Raw genomic sequence first — 22,069 nt, 5'->3', positions numbered from 1 at the left:
TTAATAAAAAAAATGTAATTTTGTTAACCAATTTTTGTATTAATTAGATTCTAAATATCAATTAAATTTGAATAAATCACATTACTCAAATTATCTATTAGAGATAATAAGAGTCAACAAACCTTTAAAAATAGATTATTTTTAAATTATTTTCAAATAACGGAAGAAAAGAAAATGAAATGAAAGATGTTAACTGGTGACAAAGAATGTAAATTTAAAAGCCAAAAATATAATACATTTTTAACATGTAATCTACTTTTCTATTACAGCGTACAGTCCTCGTTGCATCGTGTGTTTGCATTTTTTTAATTTTTAAAAAATTTAAGTTAAGATCAGTAATAAATATATAATTAATTTTTAAAATAGTTATTAAATGTAAAATTTAAAAATAAGATATGTAAAAAAAAGTTTTTAAAATAATAATCTAAGATATAAAAGGTTTTCAAAATAATAATTAAAAATAAATTATTTATAAAATAATTAAAAGTAAATTAATATTATGAAATATGGATATAAAAGACAAAATTTTATTATATATCGTTATAGATTCATATGAAAACGTGAGTCTTGACACCGTACTTAAAAGAAAACATATTAGAATTTAAAATAATTTTAATTCTGAGACAATTTGATTGTAGATTATAATTATTTATAATTTGTAAAATGACAATTACGTAAAATTATTGGAGAAACAACTGATCTCCATCATAAAGATATAATATTTATTGAAAAATAAATAACAGAGATATTCTTTATGTACTTAAACCCTTAAATAAAAATAATAATCTATTATGTAATGTATATTAAAAAAATAAAATTGGAAAGGGCGTCCGGGGCTTGCGGTATCCGTCCTTGGATCATTTTATAGTATGCAATATTAAATAATTATAATTTTTATGCCAAAAGAATTCTCTCAAATATAATTCGAAAAATAATTTGTTTATAGAAGTAACAATTTTGTTTTACATAATAGTTTATACTTGAATGAAAATATAACAAAATATTCATCGGATATAATAATTTGTTAGATAATACATTTTTTTTGCTTTTTTGTTGTCCATTTATCTTACAATTGTAGCTAATTAATTATAATTATACGAATACCATATCACATACGTGTGATCAAATAATAAGACCGTGTGATTAAAGTGAATCGAGTATTATTAACTAAAATACTCATTTAAATGTAAATATTCAATGAGAATATTTAATTTCTTTAATGATATCATTGTTTTAACTTCTGTCAACTTTTAGAATCGCGGGATGCCATATAATACATTTTTCTTTTCCTCAAATGCCATCAACAAATTAACTGGCATAAGATAGTTATAACTTAATACTCTCAACTATTTAAATCTTTAATATAAAGCTATTCTGTAACTTAATAAAGAAAATATATTCTTTTAATCATCTTAGCGCGTCTAGATACAACGAATTAATTCTGCAATTAAAATTTTCTATTTTCTAGTCATTAAATTATACGCCTTCTAATTAAATACTACAACAAGAAAAACATATAAGGTAGAAAAGCGTCAGTATAGAATTTAATAAAAACATATACAATTATTTTATATTTTTATATAATTAGCTCAACTCACCAATGCTGTCATACATAATCGTGTAAAATAACTTATTTTAAATATTATATTAAAAAAATTGAAAAGTCATATATCCATATCAAATAATAAACTTTGATATAAATTGTAGCAGACGTGTCTTTAATTGTTATAATAATTGACTTTTAATAATATTTATACTTTTTGATTTTTATAGAAAAGGACACGCGTAGACGAATGTATTTTGATTGGGTGTACACACGTTTTTATATATTTTAATGATAAAGTTTCGTATTTTTAGTTTTAAATTAGTAAGTGATTAATAATAAGGTAGAGAGTAATATTATTATTATTTAAAAATAGAAATAAAGAAAAAGAAAAACATTAGACGTACCTCACGATCTGAAAGTGGGGGATTTTGGGTCCTCCTAGCCTACCCCACCACCATCTCCATCTACGCCATAAAACTCAAACTCTTCTCTTCTCCTTTTTTTTATCGTCACGCCGTTTTCCATTACTCTCTTTCTCAACAAAACACACTCACACACCAACCACTCCCACTCTCCAAATTCAATTCTCCGTTCCCTCCCAATTTCCCAAACCCTAGCTCCATGGATTCCCGCGACTCCTCCCCACGCTCCCGCGACCCCGACGCCGACAACCACCACCACCACCACTCCTTCGACGAGCCCCCGCCCTCCCTCCATTCCAAGGTCAAGCTCATGTGCAGCTACGGCGGCCGAATCCAGCCTCGCCCCCACGACAACCACCTCACCTACGTCGCCGGCGACACCAAGATCCTCGCCGTAGACCGCCACATCAAGCTCCCCGCCCTCCTCACCAGACTCTCCTCCCTCGCCAACGCCCCCGCCGATGCCACCTTCTTCAAGTACCAGCTCCCCGGCGAGGACCTCGACGCTCTCATCTCCGTCACCAACGATGAAGACCTCCACCACATGATGCTCGAGTACGATCGCCTCTCCCGCACCTCGCCTAGACCCGCACGCCTCCGCCTCTTTCTGTTCTCGCTCCACAACAACAGCAACGGCAACGGCAACATCAATTTCGCACTCACCGATTCCAAACCCGAGCGCCAGTGGTTCGTCGACGCTCTCAACTCCGTTCAGGTGCCGCTTGTCGAAGGTTCTCCGCCGCCGCCTACGGCAGCGCCAAATCCAGATTTTCTCTTTGGATTAGATAAGCCGCCGTCGGCTTCCAATACGCCGGCGAAGAATCCTACGCCGGAAACGGAATGCATCTCCGAGGACCGTCCAGCGGTTAGAGATCCCGAAACCGAAACGGAACGCGCGCCCGAGTCAGAGATTCGGAGGTTGCAGATTGGTAACAATAATGAACAGCAACTCCTGCAACAGAAGATGAAAATAGAGGAAGATAATAACGGTGGGGTTCACGGGGTTAACGGCGCGGAAGGTTTCTCTCAAAAGAACACGGAGAATGTGACGCCGTTAGTTACGCAAGGGCAAATGCAGGCGCAAGGATTTCATTCTGGAACGGTGTCGTTTTTGCAGGAGAGGAATAATGTGGGTTATTCGCTGGCGGTTCCTACGACCGGGAGTGAGATTTATCTCATTCAGACGCCTTCTGGAATCTTCCAAGCGGTTCGGCCCGTGACTGGACCGGTGGGGCAACCGGTTTATCTGGTTCCGGCGCCTAGTTCGGTTGGTGTGGCGGCGGAGCGTGGATATTCTGCTGGACAGGGAGCAGCGCGGTGGTGATTGGTGGATCTTAGCGGAGAGAGAGAAGGGGTTTAAAGGTGGTTTGATTTGTTGTTTGTGGCATAATGAGCGGTGGTTATGGTTTTTCAATTTTTTTTTTAGTTGTTTTGAAGATTGAATATTGAATATTGTTTTGGAATTTGGAAATTGTTTCCTGTGCATAGGTGCGTTATAGTTGAAGGATTTGAGGAATTGTTTTTTGAGAGTGTAACTACTTTCAATTCAGTATATTGCTTTTGGTGTCATAAGTAATTGATTGACTAATTGTCTCTCTTATTCCAGCACTCTTCTCTCTGTGTTTCATCCCTTCCTCCATGTTTGTCGCTCATTCTTTACTGTAAATATTTTATATTCTCTGCATAGTTTGTTTAATGTTTATTACTAAAAATTATATTTTCTATAAAAGGTGGAATGTTTGGTTGGTAGGAGAAAGGGGATTATTTCGATCAAATAATACTTTTTTTTTATTTGTAAGTCTTTTTTATAATTATTATTTATATTAAACATAATTCGTTTCATATTTATTATTTTAGATATAATAAAAAATAAATAAAAAAGGCAGTTCCTTCATAATTAAATTAGTAAAAAGTAATTGTTATATTATACCTATTTATATTATAAGGAAATTCTTTTTATGATTGCTTTTCTAATTATATATTAGATATGTTACTCATTTTATGTGAATATTAATTTTTTTATATTATTTAAGAAAAACTATCTAATCATTAACAATAAAGAATTCTTTTAATCGTCCTTTTATTTTAATTTATTTTCCAATATAATTTTTATTATACTAACTTCATAATGTTTAATTTTTAATTATATTATTTACTTTTTATGGTATACAAAGATACACTTGTACTTTAAGCGTATGTATTAGATAAATAGCGGAAAAAGTCTAGGTTTGAAAAGTTATTTTAAGACCTACATCTTTCCTCTCTTTGGAGGTCTTGATGGACTTGATGGACGTACATGGAAAGAAAAAAGATGAAAAAAAGAAGAAAAAGAAAATAAAAAAGCAAAAATGTATTTTGTTGTTTGTTACCTGCCTAATGAATTTATTCTTTATCGATATTTTCAATAAATATCAATTAACATTTCATTAACTAACTATTTTTTAATCATTTATATAATCCTTAATTAAGAAAAATAAGATAATCTCCTTAAATTAACAATTAAAAGCAATTAATTAGAAAAGTATCCCATATTCATAAGAGATTTACTTGTTTATGTATGAATCGCTCGTTTAAATAGTATATTGGTTGATAGATAATATATAGAATATTCTTGCATAATTATTTATGTGGTAAACTATTTTAAAATAATCACTTAAAAAATTAAGAAAATATTATAATTATAACATCTTGTTACACAAATACTAATCATATAAATATTAAAATAATATTAATATTATACTTTTAAAGTTTTTAAAAATAAATTTTCCTCCTCATGGAATTATAATATATACATATTTATATGTTTATCCTTCTTCTCAACCTCACTACTACTAGTAATTTCTTGGAGTAATATCACCTAATATTGTGTGTAATACAGTTTAAAAAAAAATAATTACTTAAGCACACAACAAATGATATGTTAGAGTTTTAAAATTCGACACATATAGATATATTAAATCATATACTTAAAATTTCATAATTTATAAATATTTTCAAATCTCAATATATTCAATCTCACGAATATGCATTCCACAAATTCATTAATCATATATAATTTTATAAATTCATTAATACAAATTAAGTGTCAAACTCTCAATACATATGTCTACCTCTTATACGAATGTCATGCAGTGAGAAGTGGATATGTAAGTTATTTCGTATTCGCATGCAATGATTTGAGCGGATGCGCGAAAGGAAAATTATCTTTAAATAATTTTTTTTTAACAAATTTAACAAAGTTTCTAAAAATAGGATTAAAGTACATTAAATTTTTATTTTTTAATTAAAATAAAGCAATAAAATAATATTTTTTTACCTAAATAAGAAAGTTTGTCAAAACTTTCTTAAAAAAACTTTGTCAACCTATAATAGCTCATGTGGGAAAATAGATTTATGTGATGAGATGAAATTACAATCTTATGTTGTGTTCGTTTGAGGTAGAGTGACAAAGCAAAGATGAATTGTAAAATTAATTCTGTGTTCGCTTGGTAAGTTTTAAGAGAAAAGCATAGGGGTGATCAACGGGATGGAGCAGGATTGCAATCTCCCCACTTATACGCTGATTTGAGTGGATTCACCAGCTTAATGACAATTTTACCCCATCCATGGTGTAAGAGAGCTGAACGTGCTTAAACAAGGGATTCAATCCCATATCATGGAATAGATCTGTTGCTTGGTTAAAGTTGAGAGGATTCGATCCACATACTTGATTTCTAAACACTGTTTTTTTTTACTAATACAAATATCAAAATATACTACTTATTTAATTAATGACAACATGATAATCTCATCTATACTTCTATTAAAACATATTTTTTAATAAATCACATCAATCAAATCTTTCACAAATTTTCACAAAAGTTACTTCTAAATTTACTTACAATCACTTCTAAATCCCTTAAAAAAAATAACACATAATTCACTCTTAAATCCACTTAAACCTATCCACTCACTCTCTCTCAAATACCCTCCCTCAAGTGAACACAATGTTAGTATGGAAGAGAAGGTTTGAAGGTAGAAACTATATATTTAATATATTATCCCTACATGCAACATTTTTTTCAGGGCAAATGGTTGAGGTTTTCTGTGAAGACAAAATAATGGGAGATGAGATTTTGCAATATCATATAATGGAGACAATAATAATAATAATACATAATATTACTATTAATAATAATAACAACAATTAATAAATATTATTATTAAACCAAATAATATTTAATATCTAAATATTTAACATTTATTTTTTATCAAATACATTGTATTATTTATTTACTTTAATATAATTTCTTCTTTCAAAACTATTATGAAAACATTGTTTAAAAATCAATCTTTACCAATCCAAAAATTATTTATATTAATTTTACTCACAAACTTCACCCTTAAATTCACTTACATTCACCATTAAATCCCTTAAAAGAAACAACAAAATTTTACCTTCAAATTTACCAAAATTCATCAATTCAATCTCCCCAAATTCTTCCTCTTAGAATAACACAACTCTAAAAATATTTTTATCTATCATAGTATATTCGCATCTATCTTAGTATATTTACTAAGTTGTCACCTCATTCATAATAGAACACAATTCATTCGTATGAAAGGTAAATCCCAATATTTTAAATACAATTTATTTTCGCATTGTAAATTAAGTCATAAGAAATTTTTTGACTCTCACTATTTAATATTTTCCTGTATATGAGTCAAATATAAATGGAATCAAAATATGTCATTTAGAATTTCAAATTTAATACAAAACTAGACATTTCAACAATATTCGGTCCCTAAAAATAACTATCTTTAGAATTCATGAAATTCATACATAAATATAAGTAATCATTATTGTATTTACATTTACGTTTAATGTTTCAGATTCAATCAATTAAAGCGACATTGTTTTTAGCTTGAATAAAAATTGCTCTATTTGAGATAAAACTTATTTGTTTGAGCAAAAATCTACCTAAGACCAAGGTTGAATTTATGCTTTATTATCACTTGAGCAAAAACCATTGGTTTGAACGAAAATAGTATCAAGAAAAAAAGACTGATTTCCTACTCCATTTCCGATCGAGTGAAAAAATTTAGCTTGAGCAAAAGTGGAGGTGAAAACAAATGCTGACTTCGTGTTATATTTTTGTTTGAACGAAACTAAAAAAAATAAAAATAAACATCATGAAGAAGGACCATACGTATTTTCAAAACTTTACCACAATCAATATAACAACTTGTAATTTTTATACAAGTTTAAACTGACCAAAAGTTTCACATATAGCTTGCATAAATAAATTCATAATAACTATAAGAAATTAAACATTCTCATAAAATGATTATCTTACATGACAAATAAAATTGATTTAAACGCAACTATTGTAAACAAAAACACGGTACTATTTTTGTAATTACAATACTATCAAAACATAAATAGTTTCATTGAACTTAAACTGACCAAAAGTACTATAATTTGCTCAAATATAACTTGCACTTCATTGGACACATAAATAAATTTATAATAATGATGAGAAATTAATTATTATCATAAAATAATCGTGTCACTACTACAAAATAATTATTTTACATTGACAAATAAAATTAGTTAAATACAACTGATGTAAACATAAGTGCGATGATATTTTTGTAATTACATATTATCAAAATATAACATGCTAAATCGAATTTAAGCTCTTAGTTCCATTACTCTCAAAAGAAAATTAAACATGTACAATAAAGACTTTGATCAACAATTTAAATATACTCTTATATTCTCTGACTAAGAGATTCATCTTAACCCAAAAACAAAACATGCGAACACTAAAATATAGGCATACAATAAATTAAAAATTAACTCAAGAGAAAAAAAACGAAAAATTTACTCCAAAAACGAGTTATGATTGGACATAAATATTCTACTTTCCATCAGGATCGCTAAAATGGATCCTAATGTAAGAAAAGATAAACAAATTTTTACTTTTTTTTAGAGAAAAGACAGAGGAAAAAGTAGTTTAAAGAGATTATATTCTTTATAAAATGAAATTTAAATTCTTATATTCTTTTATATATTTTTTCTATTCAAAAGCTTTTTAACTCGATTAATAAAATATTTATATTTTATCTTATTTAAAATGTTCCTGCTCTTAAAGAATGTAACTCACTCCTTACAACAAGATTCTTATGTTTTATAATACTTATAACAATATTCTTATTTTTTATTATTTTTAATATTTATAACAATATATATCAAGGTTCCTGCCTTTTATGTATAACTTTATTTTTAACTATATTTTAATATAGAAACTATCTACACACAAATTATTTATTTATTCAACATCATAACACATTACAAATCACATTATTATTTTTATTTTCATTATTTTTCATTTATGTGACCAAAACAACCTTTGTTTACACTCTTTTTTTTTTCACTTCTCTTTCATTTCTTCTATTTTTTATCTTCTCTACCAAACAAAGATTAAAAGGCATGCGTGAGTTTTAGTGGAGACTTTTTACTTTATTTTCTTTATCTATTTTTATACTTTTTTTTTTTTACCTTTTTTCATTTTTAAATTAACACTTTTAATTTTTATTTATCACTTCTTTCTTTCTCGTTTACCAAATAAGCAATATGTTTAGTTTTTAAAAAATAGCTGAAGAGAGTGAATATAAGAAAATGAGAGTTTTTTCTTTTTAAGTAGAAGAAAGAAGGATGGATGTATTATAAATAATTTAGTGAAATAAAAAAAAAAGCCAAACAGAAAATAATTATAACACAATTAATTATTATAGAGCATAAAATGCAAATACGATGTAAATTATGTTGGACACCAATATTTAATAATGGAAGCTTGATTAAAGTTTTTGAATTTAAGTTTTCCATTTTATAATAACAGCAACGAGAAATTATATTACTATTACAAGCAAGTAATATAGTAATATTTATTTATTTTTAAATTAAATAATTTTAACAAAGTTAATTTTTGTTATGAATTCATGATTGTCCATTAATTTGATACATTTACTGATATGATTCATTACTCTTTATGGTAAATATTTGTATTAACTAAGTTGATTTGTTTCCTTTATGGATTACATATTGTTATTCGCTTTATTTCATAACACGTTATCAGCACGATGCTCCAATTGAGGACTAGTGGAAGTTTTTTTCTCTCCAAGGATAGTGCTCTGCGTGTCTCAATCCAGGCTCTTTCTAATCCTTTCTCAATTTATAATTTTACCTTATACTCTCCCTCTTGTGATAAGAATTGTTTGACCTTATCAATTTTCATCTCCGTCTTATTATTTATTTTTATTATGTCGATGATTATTATTAATATTATTATTTTGATGATGATGATTATTATTAATATTATTATTTTATGTGTTAGTTCTAAACACGCGAAACGTTGCAAAATTTGGATTTGTGACCCTTGATATTGTAAGGAAGAATTCCTTATATTGGATTTTAAATGTTGAAATACATTTAGATGCAATGGATAATTGGATACCATTAAATAAAGACATAAAGCATCTAAGCAACTAATTTGCTCATGCGACAAAAATATTGTGAAAAAGGATTCACAAATATTATGAATTTATTTCATGCCTATGTATGGCTGGCTGGACAAAGCAATAAAGCTTTTGATGAAAAATCATGAGATCCGCCTAATCTGCTCCATTCCCAGAAGTGAATGCAGCAATCAATATTATGAATTTATTTCATGCCTTTGTATGGCTAAAAAAAGCAATGAGCTTTTGATAGAAAATCATGCAACCTGTCCAAATTGGTTCTGCTCCATTCCTAGAAGTGAATGTAGCAACATTTTATTTATATTTTCATGATCGTGATCGTGATCTTGATTATGGACATGGTTATAAAGAAATTTTCAAAGACACATTTTGTCACTAGAAGTAGCACAATAATGTGAAAAAGAAAGGAAAAGAAAAATGTGAAAATATTGACAAAAAGATGAAAGTATATATTATCATTACGGTGGTAAAGGCCATTTGAATTGTACTTATTGTACACCAAAGCATCTTACAAATAATGAGAATAACATAGAAACACACTTTGCTTATGAAGATGGTGATTCTGATTATGGCCATATGGATGCTACTCATCTTGATATTGTTATTTTCTTTGCTAAAGCAAATGGAAGCATTGATCACCTCATTGATTATGGGAGTGTTAAAAAAAATCTCTTTTGAGAATCATATTTATATGAAAATCCCTAAAGGATTTTATTTGCCCAACAAGACAAATTCTAAAGAGGGTTATTCAATAAAATTGAACATGCTCTTTTATTGATTAAAGCAAGGATGTGTGTGGTATAACCATCTTATTGAGTTCTTATTAAAATAAGGATATGGAAATGATCCTTTTTGTCCTTGTATTTATATGAAAATATTAGAAAATCAATTTTTCATAATTATTGTTTATGTAAATGACATAAACATCGTTGAAACTACTAATGAGCTCACAAGACAATTGAAAGAATTTGAGATGAATGATCTTTGAAGGGCAAAGTCTTGTTTGAAATTAGAAATTGAGTATTTAAATAAAAGTATTTTTATACATCAAGAGGCTTATATGATTAAGGTGCTTAAAATGTTCTAAATGGACAAGTCATGTCCATTTTGCACTCCAATAATTGTGAGGTCGTTAGATGTTGATAAAGACTCTTCTTAGACCTCAAGAAAATGATGAAGATCTTCTTGGTCTAGAAGCACCATATCTTAGTGTCATAGAAACACTAATGTATCTTACAAATTATACTCGATCCAATATTGCATTTGCTATAAATTTGTTAAGCAAGATATAGTTCTTCAACTACAAGAAGAAAATGGTTTGGAGTAAAACATATACTTTGTTACTTTAAGGGTACTACGAATATGAGCTTATTCCATCCAAATGATTCAGATTCAGACCAATGGGTTATGGATATGCATGTTATTTTACATATTCTTACAATGTCACAATGATTGATCACAAACAAGATGTTTGTTCACATGTGGTAGCACAATGGTTTCATGAAGGTATATGAAACAAACCATAGTAGCAACATCGTCTAATCATACAAATTACAAGGAAAGTTGTGAATATGTTTGGTTAAGGTTTATAATTCAACATGTGCAAGAAACTTGTGACTATCCCTAAGAAAGATGGAATCAACAACCATACATGAAGACAATAGTGTATTGTTCAATTGAAAGGATGATATAGATATCCAAAAATTCGTTCATCTGAAAATATGACAAGTCTATTTGTAAAGTTTTTGCCAAGAAAAACTTTTGAGCAAATGACTCACAAATTCGGACTCACCTTAATGATGTAAGTTTACGTGAGGGGGAGAAATAGAATATGTGATGAACAATATTGTATTAAAGAATACAGAATGTTGTACTCTTTTTCCTTCACTAGATTTTTTATCCCAAAGGATTTTTCCTAGTAAGGTTTTAACGAGGCACATTCTTTATCAATGGACACTCAAGGGGGAGTGTTATAAATTAATGATTGTCCATTGATTTGATACATTTACTGATATGATTCATTACTCTTTATGGTAAATATTTGTATTAACTAAGTTGATTTGTTTCCTTTATGGATTACATATTGTATCTATAAATAGGACTCTTCCTATCAATAATAATACACAGATGAGTTGTTTTCTATTGTTTCTTTCTCTTCTCTCTTATCTACTATTCTTTCTTCTCTCTGTTATTCGCTTTATTTCATAACAATTTTTAAATTATTGTCCATTTTATACTACCAGATGTGATTTAGTACTGGGTATTAGTTTTTTTAAAGAAAAAGATAATAGTACATTAATCAATATTCCATGATAAAACAAATTAGAAAATTCAAAATCAGAGTCAAATTGTGGAAATCAAAATATTATTTCCTGAATATTTTCACCTATTTCTTTATTCATTTCAATTTTTTACCAAACATACCCTTGAAATAGTCAACACACAAAATAAAAAGGCATTTAAACTTTGGAGAACTTATGTATTGATGGTTCGAAACCCATATAAACAAAATACTTGCCTAGGAATTATTTCGTTCCTGTCCTTGTTTTCCGAAGTATTGTTATTACTTTAATTGAAAGGATACGAAAGAAAGAGATAGAAAATATAAAACATCTGACAAAATATTAGTTTAGAATGAGAATATGTTTGTGCTGTCCAGCCGGTTGCCCCTTCCAAAAAAAAGAACATTAATTTAAAATTCTGGTGACACTTTAGTTCTTTGGGTACATAATTGGGTGAGTGATCTAGGTATATTATAATCTAGGTGAGTTGGTCAAATGAAAAAGTACATTACAGATGGTTTTTGTGAAGCTAAAACTGATTACAGCAAGGTGTCAGTCCCTTAAAAAGTTGTTCTGACCGTACATATACAGGTCTAAACTTCCCAGAAATATTTTATTGTATAATTGTGCTGTGCCGACAAGTGAGTTGCATGAAATAGCAGAAACTTTTATGGACAAGTGGCCTATACTGGGGATTTTTCTAGAGGAAAGTGACATAACATTTACCATCTGCATTTTTCTGCAGCTTTTTGATTCAAATCACCTGTTTCTATTACGTGGATTTCTTCCCCGTTTATTCAATAATTTTTGTCACCGAATAGAAAGAGGTGATTTTAATCTTACCTTTTGTGCATGAGCCCATTTTCTTCTTCACTCTGATTACTGAATTCTGGAAAATTAGAGAGAATAAATGCAGACAATATCGCAGGCAATACCAGCCACTCTTCTTTTATCTGTTCGCCAAACAAATAAATTTTAAAACTGACACAAACTAGTGATGTTTAGGAGCAATTGAGATTAATCAAGAAGTGGAGGTTTTTCGCTAAAATACCTCCAGAAATCCGTATTCTAAATCCATCAAAGCCACTGCTTTTCCATAAGGATATTTTCGAGAGAATTTCACTGCTGTCATCAAGCATCTTTCTTCTCCATTTCCGTAGTTTCTAGTTTCATACTCCAATTTTCTCCCTGGAAAAATAACCACCTGCGAAAAATTGAGTGTTAAGATTAACAACATTGAACCTTAGAAGAATGCATCTCTAGCTCAAGCACCAAAGGAACTGAGTGAGATAAACTCAACATTCGGTAATAGATTAAAGAATATATAGAGAAAAATAAGGTTACATTTCGAGTGCCTGTGAGCTCAAAGAGCTCAAATAAACGTTTATCTTCATCACCGGTCTTCTTTATCTGTAACATCCAGTTAGAGTTCATCATAGACCACACTGTTCCTTTTAACTCGGCAAGAATATGGGTGTTACCAGATGCAGTCCGGCCAATCACTTTTTTATTGATACTACTCTTTGTGTTCTCAGTTGACAAGTTCCTATAGGCAAAAAGAACATGAGAAAATGGCAAGAAAAACCTATATTTGTTAATTATGATTTTTACGAGAAAACAGCAACAGAAAGCATCAAAACTAGTGTTTGACACTTTTTAGTATAGTGCGAGAAAAGCCCAGTTTTAATTGGTTCAACATTGTTAACTACTAAACAAATCAGCTCATGACATTCTAAATTCCAGAAGTAGTTTGACTTACCCTGTCTGGATGTTGATTATCTTATTGCGTGCTTCATTGACAACATTAATATTTGTCCAACATCCAATATTCTGGGACCTTCTCGGAAGTAGGAAGGACAAGTAACTTTTTTTTATTGGAAGCATAGAAACAAAGTGCAGATTATGCGGTGCTGTAACTGGAGGAGTTAAAGACAAACCTATGCGAATGCTAATAGGCTTTGACCAATTGACTGCACATGTCAAATCTAACCATTTTTCTATTGGCAGTTTAGATGCTACATTTTGCAAATCCTCCAAATTGATTGAAGTTTTTCCCAATACTTTGTCTAGCTTTAGGCCTCTAAAGTTAAAACTTGGGCGAGAAATGAGTTCAAGGAGTAACTCTCCATTACTCTCACATTGGAAAACAGCAACTTGTTTCCCTTGTGACTTTGAGGAAATGCTTAATTGCTTCTTGGTATTGAAAAGCAGATCTTCCTGTTTCTTGTTGAACGACACAAGTAGCTTGCCTTTGTGCCCGGATGGTAAGTTTCTCACGTCAACAATCTCAAGCATCACCTGAATAAGAACCATGAACCAAAAATGTTGCAACAGTTGATGCCCAAAAAACATCACAAGTTACACTTGTTAATGGAAGGGATCCTCTCCAGTGAAAAAAAAAAAAAACCTGAGATGGTCAAGTTTTTTATCTCACCATTTATTATTCTAAAATTATTCTAAACATCTACTTTCAATAAAAAAAATATTATTATGTTAATAAAATTATTGAAAGTCTAGGATCTCATGCAGTGATAAAGTAACTAAGTAGGATCCATTTCCCAATTGCTAGCGTCTTCTCACGTAACAAAGAATATAGAAGAATAAACATTGGAGGCTACCTGCACAAGCAGTTTCTGTGGAAGCTGCTGAATCAGACTTTGGTTCGTGTCATTGGATGGAGCTGAACAGTTGTGGTGAGTACCAACCATTTTATACTTATCAACAGTAAGAGGAGATGGGGGGTTACCCCTGTACATTGCTCCTGCTTTCCAGTATCTTGAACCAAATGTCTCTTCCCACTGTTTGGTGGTTTCAGAAAAGCCGACATCCAGCTTTTGGCCCTTGGTCCTATCAGAATCTGTGTCATCATGTTCTAATACTTTGCCCACAATTGCCACTAGATCGTTACAGTAAGACACGGGATGCAATTGGTGAGAGTGCCATATGAGGTCAATGTCATAAGTTGGAACACTGAAGCGGTTTATGTGTCTCTCTCTACTCCTCTTTATCAAATGCAGAAACCCCTTGTATCTGGCCACAGCTCCTTCAAGAAAAGTATCCACTTTCCAATAAGGCCTAGAAACCTGTCATTGAAGTTGGAGACCAATGGATAAGCATAAGCTGGTATTGCCTTTAGACATTTTATTCATTGAGTATTTTCAGTACATAATTTACCTGAATGCAAATCACCCTTACTTTCATTGAAGTGTTAGTCCAAAACTAATGTACTCTATTACATATACTTAGTAATCACTTTACCAATGAAATGTATGATCAACCAGTTAAAATAGCATCTGACACTGGCTTATTGCCTATACTACAATTTGAAGGTTTGGTAGGTATTAACAAGGCATGCCACTCCAATCTAAATTTCTTAATTACCTGATAGAAGAAAGTTGTCTGTCTTTTAACTGCTGAAATCAGATCATATTTCGTGGTACTTTGTTTGGCTTCCAAGAAATTTTCAGTAAAACCTTGTAATGAGTGATTGTTTAGACCAACAAGTTCATATGGCTCACTTGGATACATTGAATCCCAGACTTTCTCACTTTCCTCTCTGCTGGTTCCCTGAGTTGAAGATAGCACATTCGAATTGCCTAATATTCTCCCATAAAGTTCCATGCAGTCAGTTTTGTAACGCACCTGACACAAATGTTGAAAAAGGGTGATTCCACCAATACAACAATTCTTTCAGAAAACAAATCCACAAATAAAAAGAAAACTTATATGTGATTTTGGCTACAGTACTCAAGCTTACCGGATTAAGCCTATGACAGTGCCAAATCCATTCACAATCAAGAGGCACAACCAAAGGGTTTTCTGTCACAGGTGACTCGGTATGTTTGGCCAGTAAAGGAAGCCAACAATATTTATACCTAAAGACACGCACAAACACTAACGGTTAAAACACAATCTATTGAAATAAAAGGTGAATGAAATACAACACACGAAACATGCAGATTGCAGGCACTGACATAAATCATAGGATTTTGGTTACATGCCCATGGAAAACTTAGTAAAAGCACGAGTAATAAATACATCAAACAGTTCCTTACATTACTGAGTAATAATGAACTTAGGTATAAAGATACAGAAATATTAAACCATTAAAATGATAAAACATCAATTATTTAAATCTTCAGTTTTATAATTTTAGAATTAAAACAAGAGTGTAATCTATAGCATAATAACTATAAATATTTTAGTCTGTCAATTAATTAAAAACTACTATAATGACAAATTTTAAAATAATTATACAAAAGTCAACAGGTTTACCAGACAATAGAATCCATGAGTGAATGAAAATATACTTTTTTGTAAACTATAGGACCTTCTAATAAAACTTTAAAACTATTTTCAATTAACATTTTCTTTATATATATATATATATATATATATATATATATATATATATATATATATATATATATATATTATCTCAAACTGACAACCAAGATTAATATATGTTTATCAGATGTTTCCATCGATCTCGGTTCGTGTCAATTAACAGTAAAAACACCAATATAATTGTATGGTAGTAGTTTTAAGAATTAAACTAAACGAAAATTTTAGATACTAAATCTACGGATTCTTAAAGTTTCAGGAAGTAAAAATACCTGTAAACAGCTATGCGCAAAAGTGGGCCATCATCATAAAGACCACGATTTCTATCAACCTCTGCAAGAAACAGAAGCTGTTGTTTAGCCGTAGCAACGAGGTTTTCGCTTAGCACGATTTTCTGTGCTTCAGCCCACTCCAACTCTTGCTGTGTCTCCATGATAGTTGCTCAATTTCAACGTCAAACGCACAACAAAATGATCAATATAGCTATTTGAAGCTTTGAATCAACTTCGAAACGAAGGTTCCTTTCTTTTTCTGCCCTCAATCTTGAAGATTTTGAAAATTTTCCTTCTCATTCGGAACCGGTGACCCAGTTAGAGGGAAGAAAAATAAAACTCTGTTGAAACTTCACACGCTACGCGGATACTTTAGATTAGATTTTGAGAAGAAACCTGTGATTGAAACTTCGTTCATTCTGACTGAAAAAACTATTGACGTGGGTTTTATTTTGGGGTTTATGACTAATGTAATAATTTTTAGTGAGTTTAAAACTGTCTTCGCTAATTAATTTATAGACAAAATAATTAATTTTATTAATTTTAAAATTAAGCAAAATGTTAACTTGATATGCTTCTGAACATTGTAATCTATGTCTTTTCTTAAACAAAACTGTGTAGTGTGATCTCAGTTTAATCAATCTATAATTTTGTCAAAAAAATCTTAAAGTTTACTACAGTCTAAATTGTGATTAGTAACATTTTTTTAAGACTAGAGTATTTATAAATAATAAAGTTTAGAGATTAAATTAACCATGCATAAATAAATATATTTTGAATTTCTTGTTTTGAGAGACTATTATAACAATGTTTAAACGTTTAAGATTAAATAATAGTTTATCCTAAGATTTTGGTTTTAAATTGAATAAACTATCATTTTAGTTCTTGAATCATCTCTATCCTGAAAAAAATCATATCAATCTCTTCTGAATAATCTTAAATAATCACAACTGATCTCTAAAGTTGTAGAAATCATGTTATATAATTTCATCAGTTCAAGAATTATTTAAGAGCATGTACTTTAGTGACTAAAATAAATACTCTCTTTAATTTTACTAAAAAAACCCAAATTAAAAGCATTATTTGACCCTCATCCTGAGAATTATAACCTAAATGCTTCTTACCAATAGTTCGCAAGATATATTCATTTTAGGAGTTTTGAAAAACTATAAGTTAAAATGTGTTTACTTGTTTTTAGTTTTGAAAATAAATATAAATAATTTTTAAATTTATATTATAAATACTTTTGTATTTATTTTGTAGATAACTCTTTTATTAAAAATATTTTATTTTAGTTTAAAAGTAATTAATTTAAAATAAAAATTAAATGGATAAAATAATTAAATTTAGCAAAACAATTATTTTTAAAAATATAATTTTTTTATTAAAACATAAATTTGGAAATAGAAATATGATAAAACAGTTATTTTAATTTTAAAAAATATTTTTTTATGAAAAAAGAAAATTGGAAATAGCAATATGAAAAACAAAATTATATATATATATATATATATATATATATATATATATATATATATATATATATATATATATATATATATATATATCAGTTATCTAACAGAGAAGCTTAGGTTTATTCAAATTTTAATTTAATAAATTTAGTAATTTAAATTAAGTTTTTATATATTTAGTATTCAAAATTTTATATTTTTAATTAAATTTTGTTTATTTTTTGTATTATTTGGATAATACGATGATTATTCTATCTCATCGTTGTACTAACCTATTTGAGAAATGTCGATGTTATTAATATAAAATTATATTATAGTTAATATAAATTAACTATCTGATAATGGAGAAATATAACTTATAAGAAAAATACGAAGATTTTAGATTAATTATAATATAATTTTATATTAATAAAGTAATCTCACACCTTAATATATATATATATATATATATATATATATATATATATATATATATATATATATATATATATATATATATAAATAAGTAAGACCATAAAATGATATAACAATAATATTAATACAAAAAATTAAATGATGAAAACTTGATTAAAAAATATTAAAATTTTGAATAATTAGATAAAAATTTTAATTTAAAATATTTGAATTTATCAAGAGTAAAACTCAATTAAATTAAAATTTTAATAATATTTATGTACGGTTAAATAAGATCAGATTAATTAAAAATTTATTAGTACTTATTGAACTGTATTGTGGTTAAATACGAAACAGATTCAAATTTAAAAATATAAATTTCTTAAAAAAATTACAAATAAATTCATTTTTAAATTTTATTTTTCTCCGTTCATTTTATTTTAAATACAAAAATTCATCGGTGATATTTTACTTTATTTTTAGTTTCTTTTCTTTCTCTGCTTTCTAATGTAACAATAAAGAGAGAAGGAACGAGAAAGTATCTTGATCACGCACTTCTCAAATTTACCTCTCATTGTTTAAAACGACATGCCTAATGACGGCAACGAGAACAATTATCTACACCTATATCATTATATATTATTCTATACGATACATAAATATATTTCTTATTTGAGTGTATTTTGTTTATTAATTTTTTAATTTTACATTAAGTATTGGTTTTAAGTGATTTTTTAAAAATTTAATTATTTTTTTAATTGATTTTTTTTATTTTAATCATGTCCTAAATTAAAATAATTTTTTATAATAAAAAAATTACTTACAAAATAACTAAAAATTATCTATAATAAATTATAAAAATTATTTTAATTTATTTTATAATTATAATAATAATAATTCAATTATTCTCTGTTATCATACAAAAAAGTGAACATGTATAATACATGTATTTTCACTATTATATATTATATAAAGGGAATAAATTTTTTTTATCCACTTTTAGTTGTATATTTTAATTTATTAATTTTATTCTTTAATAAAATAAGTTATACATTTTGTGATTAAATTATTATTTTCAAATATAATGTCTAACTTTTTTTATTAATTCTTCACTAAAAATGATATGAACATATACTTAAAAGAATTATATTATTTACAATTTAATTATTTAAATTAAAAATTGTGGATACATAAGCATGAGAACACATCTATTTTTTCCATTAAAAATAAAAATAAAAAAAATTATTTTATAAAGTAAATTTTAATTGTAACTCTAGTAGTTCGTATGAACAGGCATGCCTAGTCTAGACTGACCCCCTTAGGTTAGATATAAATTTTGATTTTTGACGCTCAATCCTCTTTAATCAGATGTAAATTTATGTCTGAATTTATGTTTGACCCCTACCTACTAGACGTAGATTTACGTTTGATCAAAGGGTGTCAAATGTAAAAATCAAATTTTACGCTTGACCTATAAGGGTTAGACTTAAATTTTGACAACTTATTACAAAAATACCATCGTGCATTTTTAAAGTTTGACATTCACTAATGAGATGTAAATCACTTGACTTAAATAAGTGATAACATTATTTTCTACCTTTTATTGATATTAAGTTTATCTGAATTGGTTGTGTGAACTTGCATCTTAGTTATTTGACTTGTCTTCCTAAGCCAAGATACCTCTTGCTTGAGGACAAGCACGATTTTAAGTATGGAGGAGTTTAATAACGTTATTTTCTATTTTTTATTAATATTAAGTTTTGTGGATAAAATTAACTTCACCATAACTTTTATTTTGTTTAATCATCAAGTCTATCTTGATTTTGCATTGTTTTGTATTTTAGTTGTTTTATGCTTGTTTATCTCTAATCTATATTTTAAGTGTGTGAAATAAGTCAATAGGAAATAATTATGGTGGAGAAAAAACAAGTTGGAACTCAAAGGAGCATGATTGGACAAAAAAGAATGATCTTTAGACAAATACCCACATCGGAGAGCACTAGAATCGCGCTCAACACTGCAAACATGGAGAAATGACTCACCTATAAGTATATACTACCTTGGATCACCCTCAGAAGGCCAAAAAACCACCATCGGGCGCCAAGTTGACTCGTTGGGCGAGTTGGTGACTCGTTGGGTGAGTTGGTGACTCGCTAGCCGAAAATGATAACCCATAATTGCAACATTCAAGTCGTTGGACGAAAATATGGCTTACCCAGCGAATTACAAGTCAAAGAGCATCAATTTTAGGCCTTGCAAGGCGAGAATATCAACCCTAATACGCGAATATGGTTATTTAATCATGTTTCTATGAGATTCTTAGGTATTCCTCCTTTTTCACGAATAGAAACACCTTGTGTGCTTGGGAGAGGCTCTTGGAGGCTTTTAGAGGTGTTGGGAAACTCTCCCTTCTCCTTCTTGGGTCTCTTTCTTCATCTATGGAGATTTTACCCCTTTTGGGTTGGAGAGGATGATGGGCTACAAAATTGGAAGCAGAGATGCGAATGAGAGGCACAATTGGAGCATAAAGTAGTTGTCAAGAACCTTGGGAGATGGATTACTTCTACTTGATTTCAACTTCTTCTCTATTCTTCAATTTTGTAAAAATCCAGGTTCTCCACCATGGAGAACAATTTCTATTTGTTGATATTAGATGTAAAATACTGAATTTTTGTGTAGAATTGTGTTGTTAATATATATATATATATATATATATATATATATATATATATATATATATATATATATATATATATATATATATATATGCTTTTCCAGTTCAAGTCAATGTTTGTTTTCTATTTTTTATGCTTGACGTGAATTTTTCCCGTGCTTAATTTATGATTTTTGAGGTGTTGAGAAATATTATTAGAATATAGATTTGAAATTGAATATCTAATGGATGTTTGTATCTACGAATAGAACTTGGTTTATTAGTAATCTTAGACTTTTGAAACTAATGCATGATTTCATTTGTTGAAAATTCAAAAGATTGAAACTTGATGAGAAATCGTAGGCTTAAAGGCTCTAGGAATAAAATTTGAGTATTCTCGTGAGTTGATTTTAACATGAATATGGGATTGAGATAATTTAGAATGCAAGAAAATGAAGTGGTTGAAGTCTAATCTTGAAAAATTATAAATACACTATGTTAATTTCTTGTTGCACACCAATTGTAAATACACTAGGGTTCGTGGGTTTTACTTGGTTAGGCTTTAGTTCAGTTGGTCTAATTACCTATTAATTAGGATGAGTTGATTAATCTTGGATTTACCTTATTTGGGGTGATTATACTGATTTGGTAAACTAGTATGATCGGAGTACATGTTGTCTTACAGAGTCAACATGTACTCGACTGGGTCGTGCACTACAAAGAGAATTTCCTGACTGTGTGATTCCACTAGCCCCATACCGTGTACTCAAGGGATGTCTTGGTCTTGTAATCCCACTAGTCCCATACTATTAGGGGTGATCATGGATTAGATTTTTAATGATCCAATTCACATTCATCTTGGATCCAAATAATTAGATTAGATTTTCGATCCAAATCCATTTTTCAGAAAAAGTAGATTGGATTTTTTTAAAATCCAGATCCAAATATTTGGATCAAGTTTAAAATTCAAAATCCATTTTTCATAAAATAAATTTAAATTGAATTTTCTAAAACTTTTTCCCATAGGGCTGACACCATAGAATTTGGTAGATTTTTTGTCGGGACCAACAGGGCCAATGAGATCGACTTGACTGGATTCGGCCGAATTTCGGCCAGGGCCGATTTTGCCTAATACAACCAAATTTTGGCCAAAATCGACTTGGC

General features: G+C 29.0%; 2 protein-coding genes across 3 annotated transcripts; one reads left to right on the top strand and one right to left on the bottom strand.

The window, feature by feature from the left end:
• Positions 1–1,935: 1,935 nt before the first annotated feature.
• Positions 1,936–3,573, top strand: LOC114193722. Its single transcript, XM_028083626.1, has one exon. It carries the CDS (start codon positions 2,168–2,170, stop codon positions 3,290–3,292), a length of 1,125 nt encoding a protein of 374 aa, XP_027939427.1. The 5' UTR covers positions 1,936–2,167; the 3' UTR covers positions 3,293–3,573.
• An 8,540-nt stretch (positions 3,574–12,113) lies between these two features.
• Positions 12,114–16,847, bottom strand: LOC114193037 (glycine-rich domain-containing protein 1-like). 2 transcript variants are annotated; one of them, XM_028082729.1, is made up of 8 exons: positions 16,388–16,842; positions 15,529–15,646; positions 15,153–15,413; positions 14,390–14,854; positions 13,531–14,069; positions 13,116–13,317; positions 12,823–12,975; positions 12,114–12,724 (listed from the first exon to the last, which is right to left on the bottom strand). In XM_028082729.1, the coding sequence occupies exons 1-8, from the start codon at positions 16,546–16,548 to the stop codon at positions 12,611–12,613; spliced, it is 2,013 nt and encodes a 670-aa protein (XP_027938530.1). In that variant the 5' UTR covers positions 16,549–16,842; the 3' UTR covers positions 12,114–12,610. The 2 variants fall into 2 exon arrangements, with proteins under 2 accessions (XP_027938530.1, XP_027938531.1); XM_028082730.1 differs by lacking the exon at positions 12,114–12,724 and having other exon boundaries at positions 13,116–13,181; positions 13,253–13,317; positions 16,388–16,847.
• Between the last annotated feature and the right edge of the window lie 5,222 nt (positions 16,848–22,069).

Source organism: Vigna unguiculata, chromosome 8, assembly GCF_004118075.2.
Source record: "Vigna unguiculata cultivar IT97K-499-35 chromosome 8, ASM411807v1, whole genome shotgun sequence".
Taxonomy (NCBI): domain Eukaryota; kingdom Viridiplantae; phylum Streptophyta; class Magnoliopsida; order Fabales; family Fabaceae; genus Vigna; species Vigna unguiculata.
Note: the sequence above shows the minus strand (reverse complement) of the source record. Positions and strands in the feature narration are given on the sequence as shown.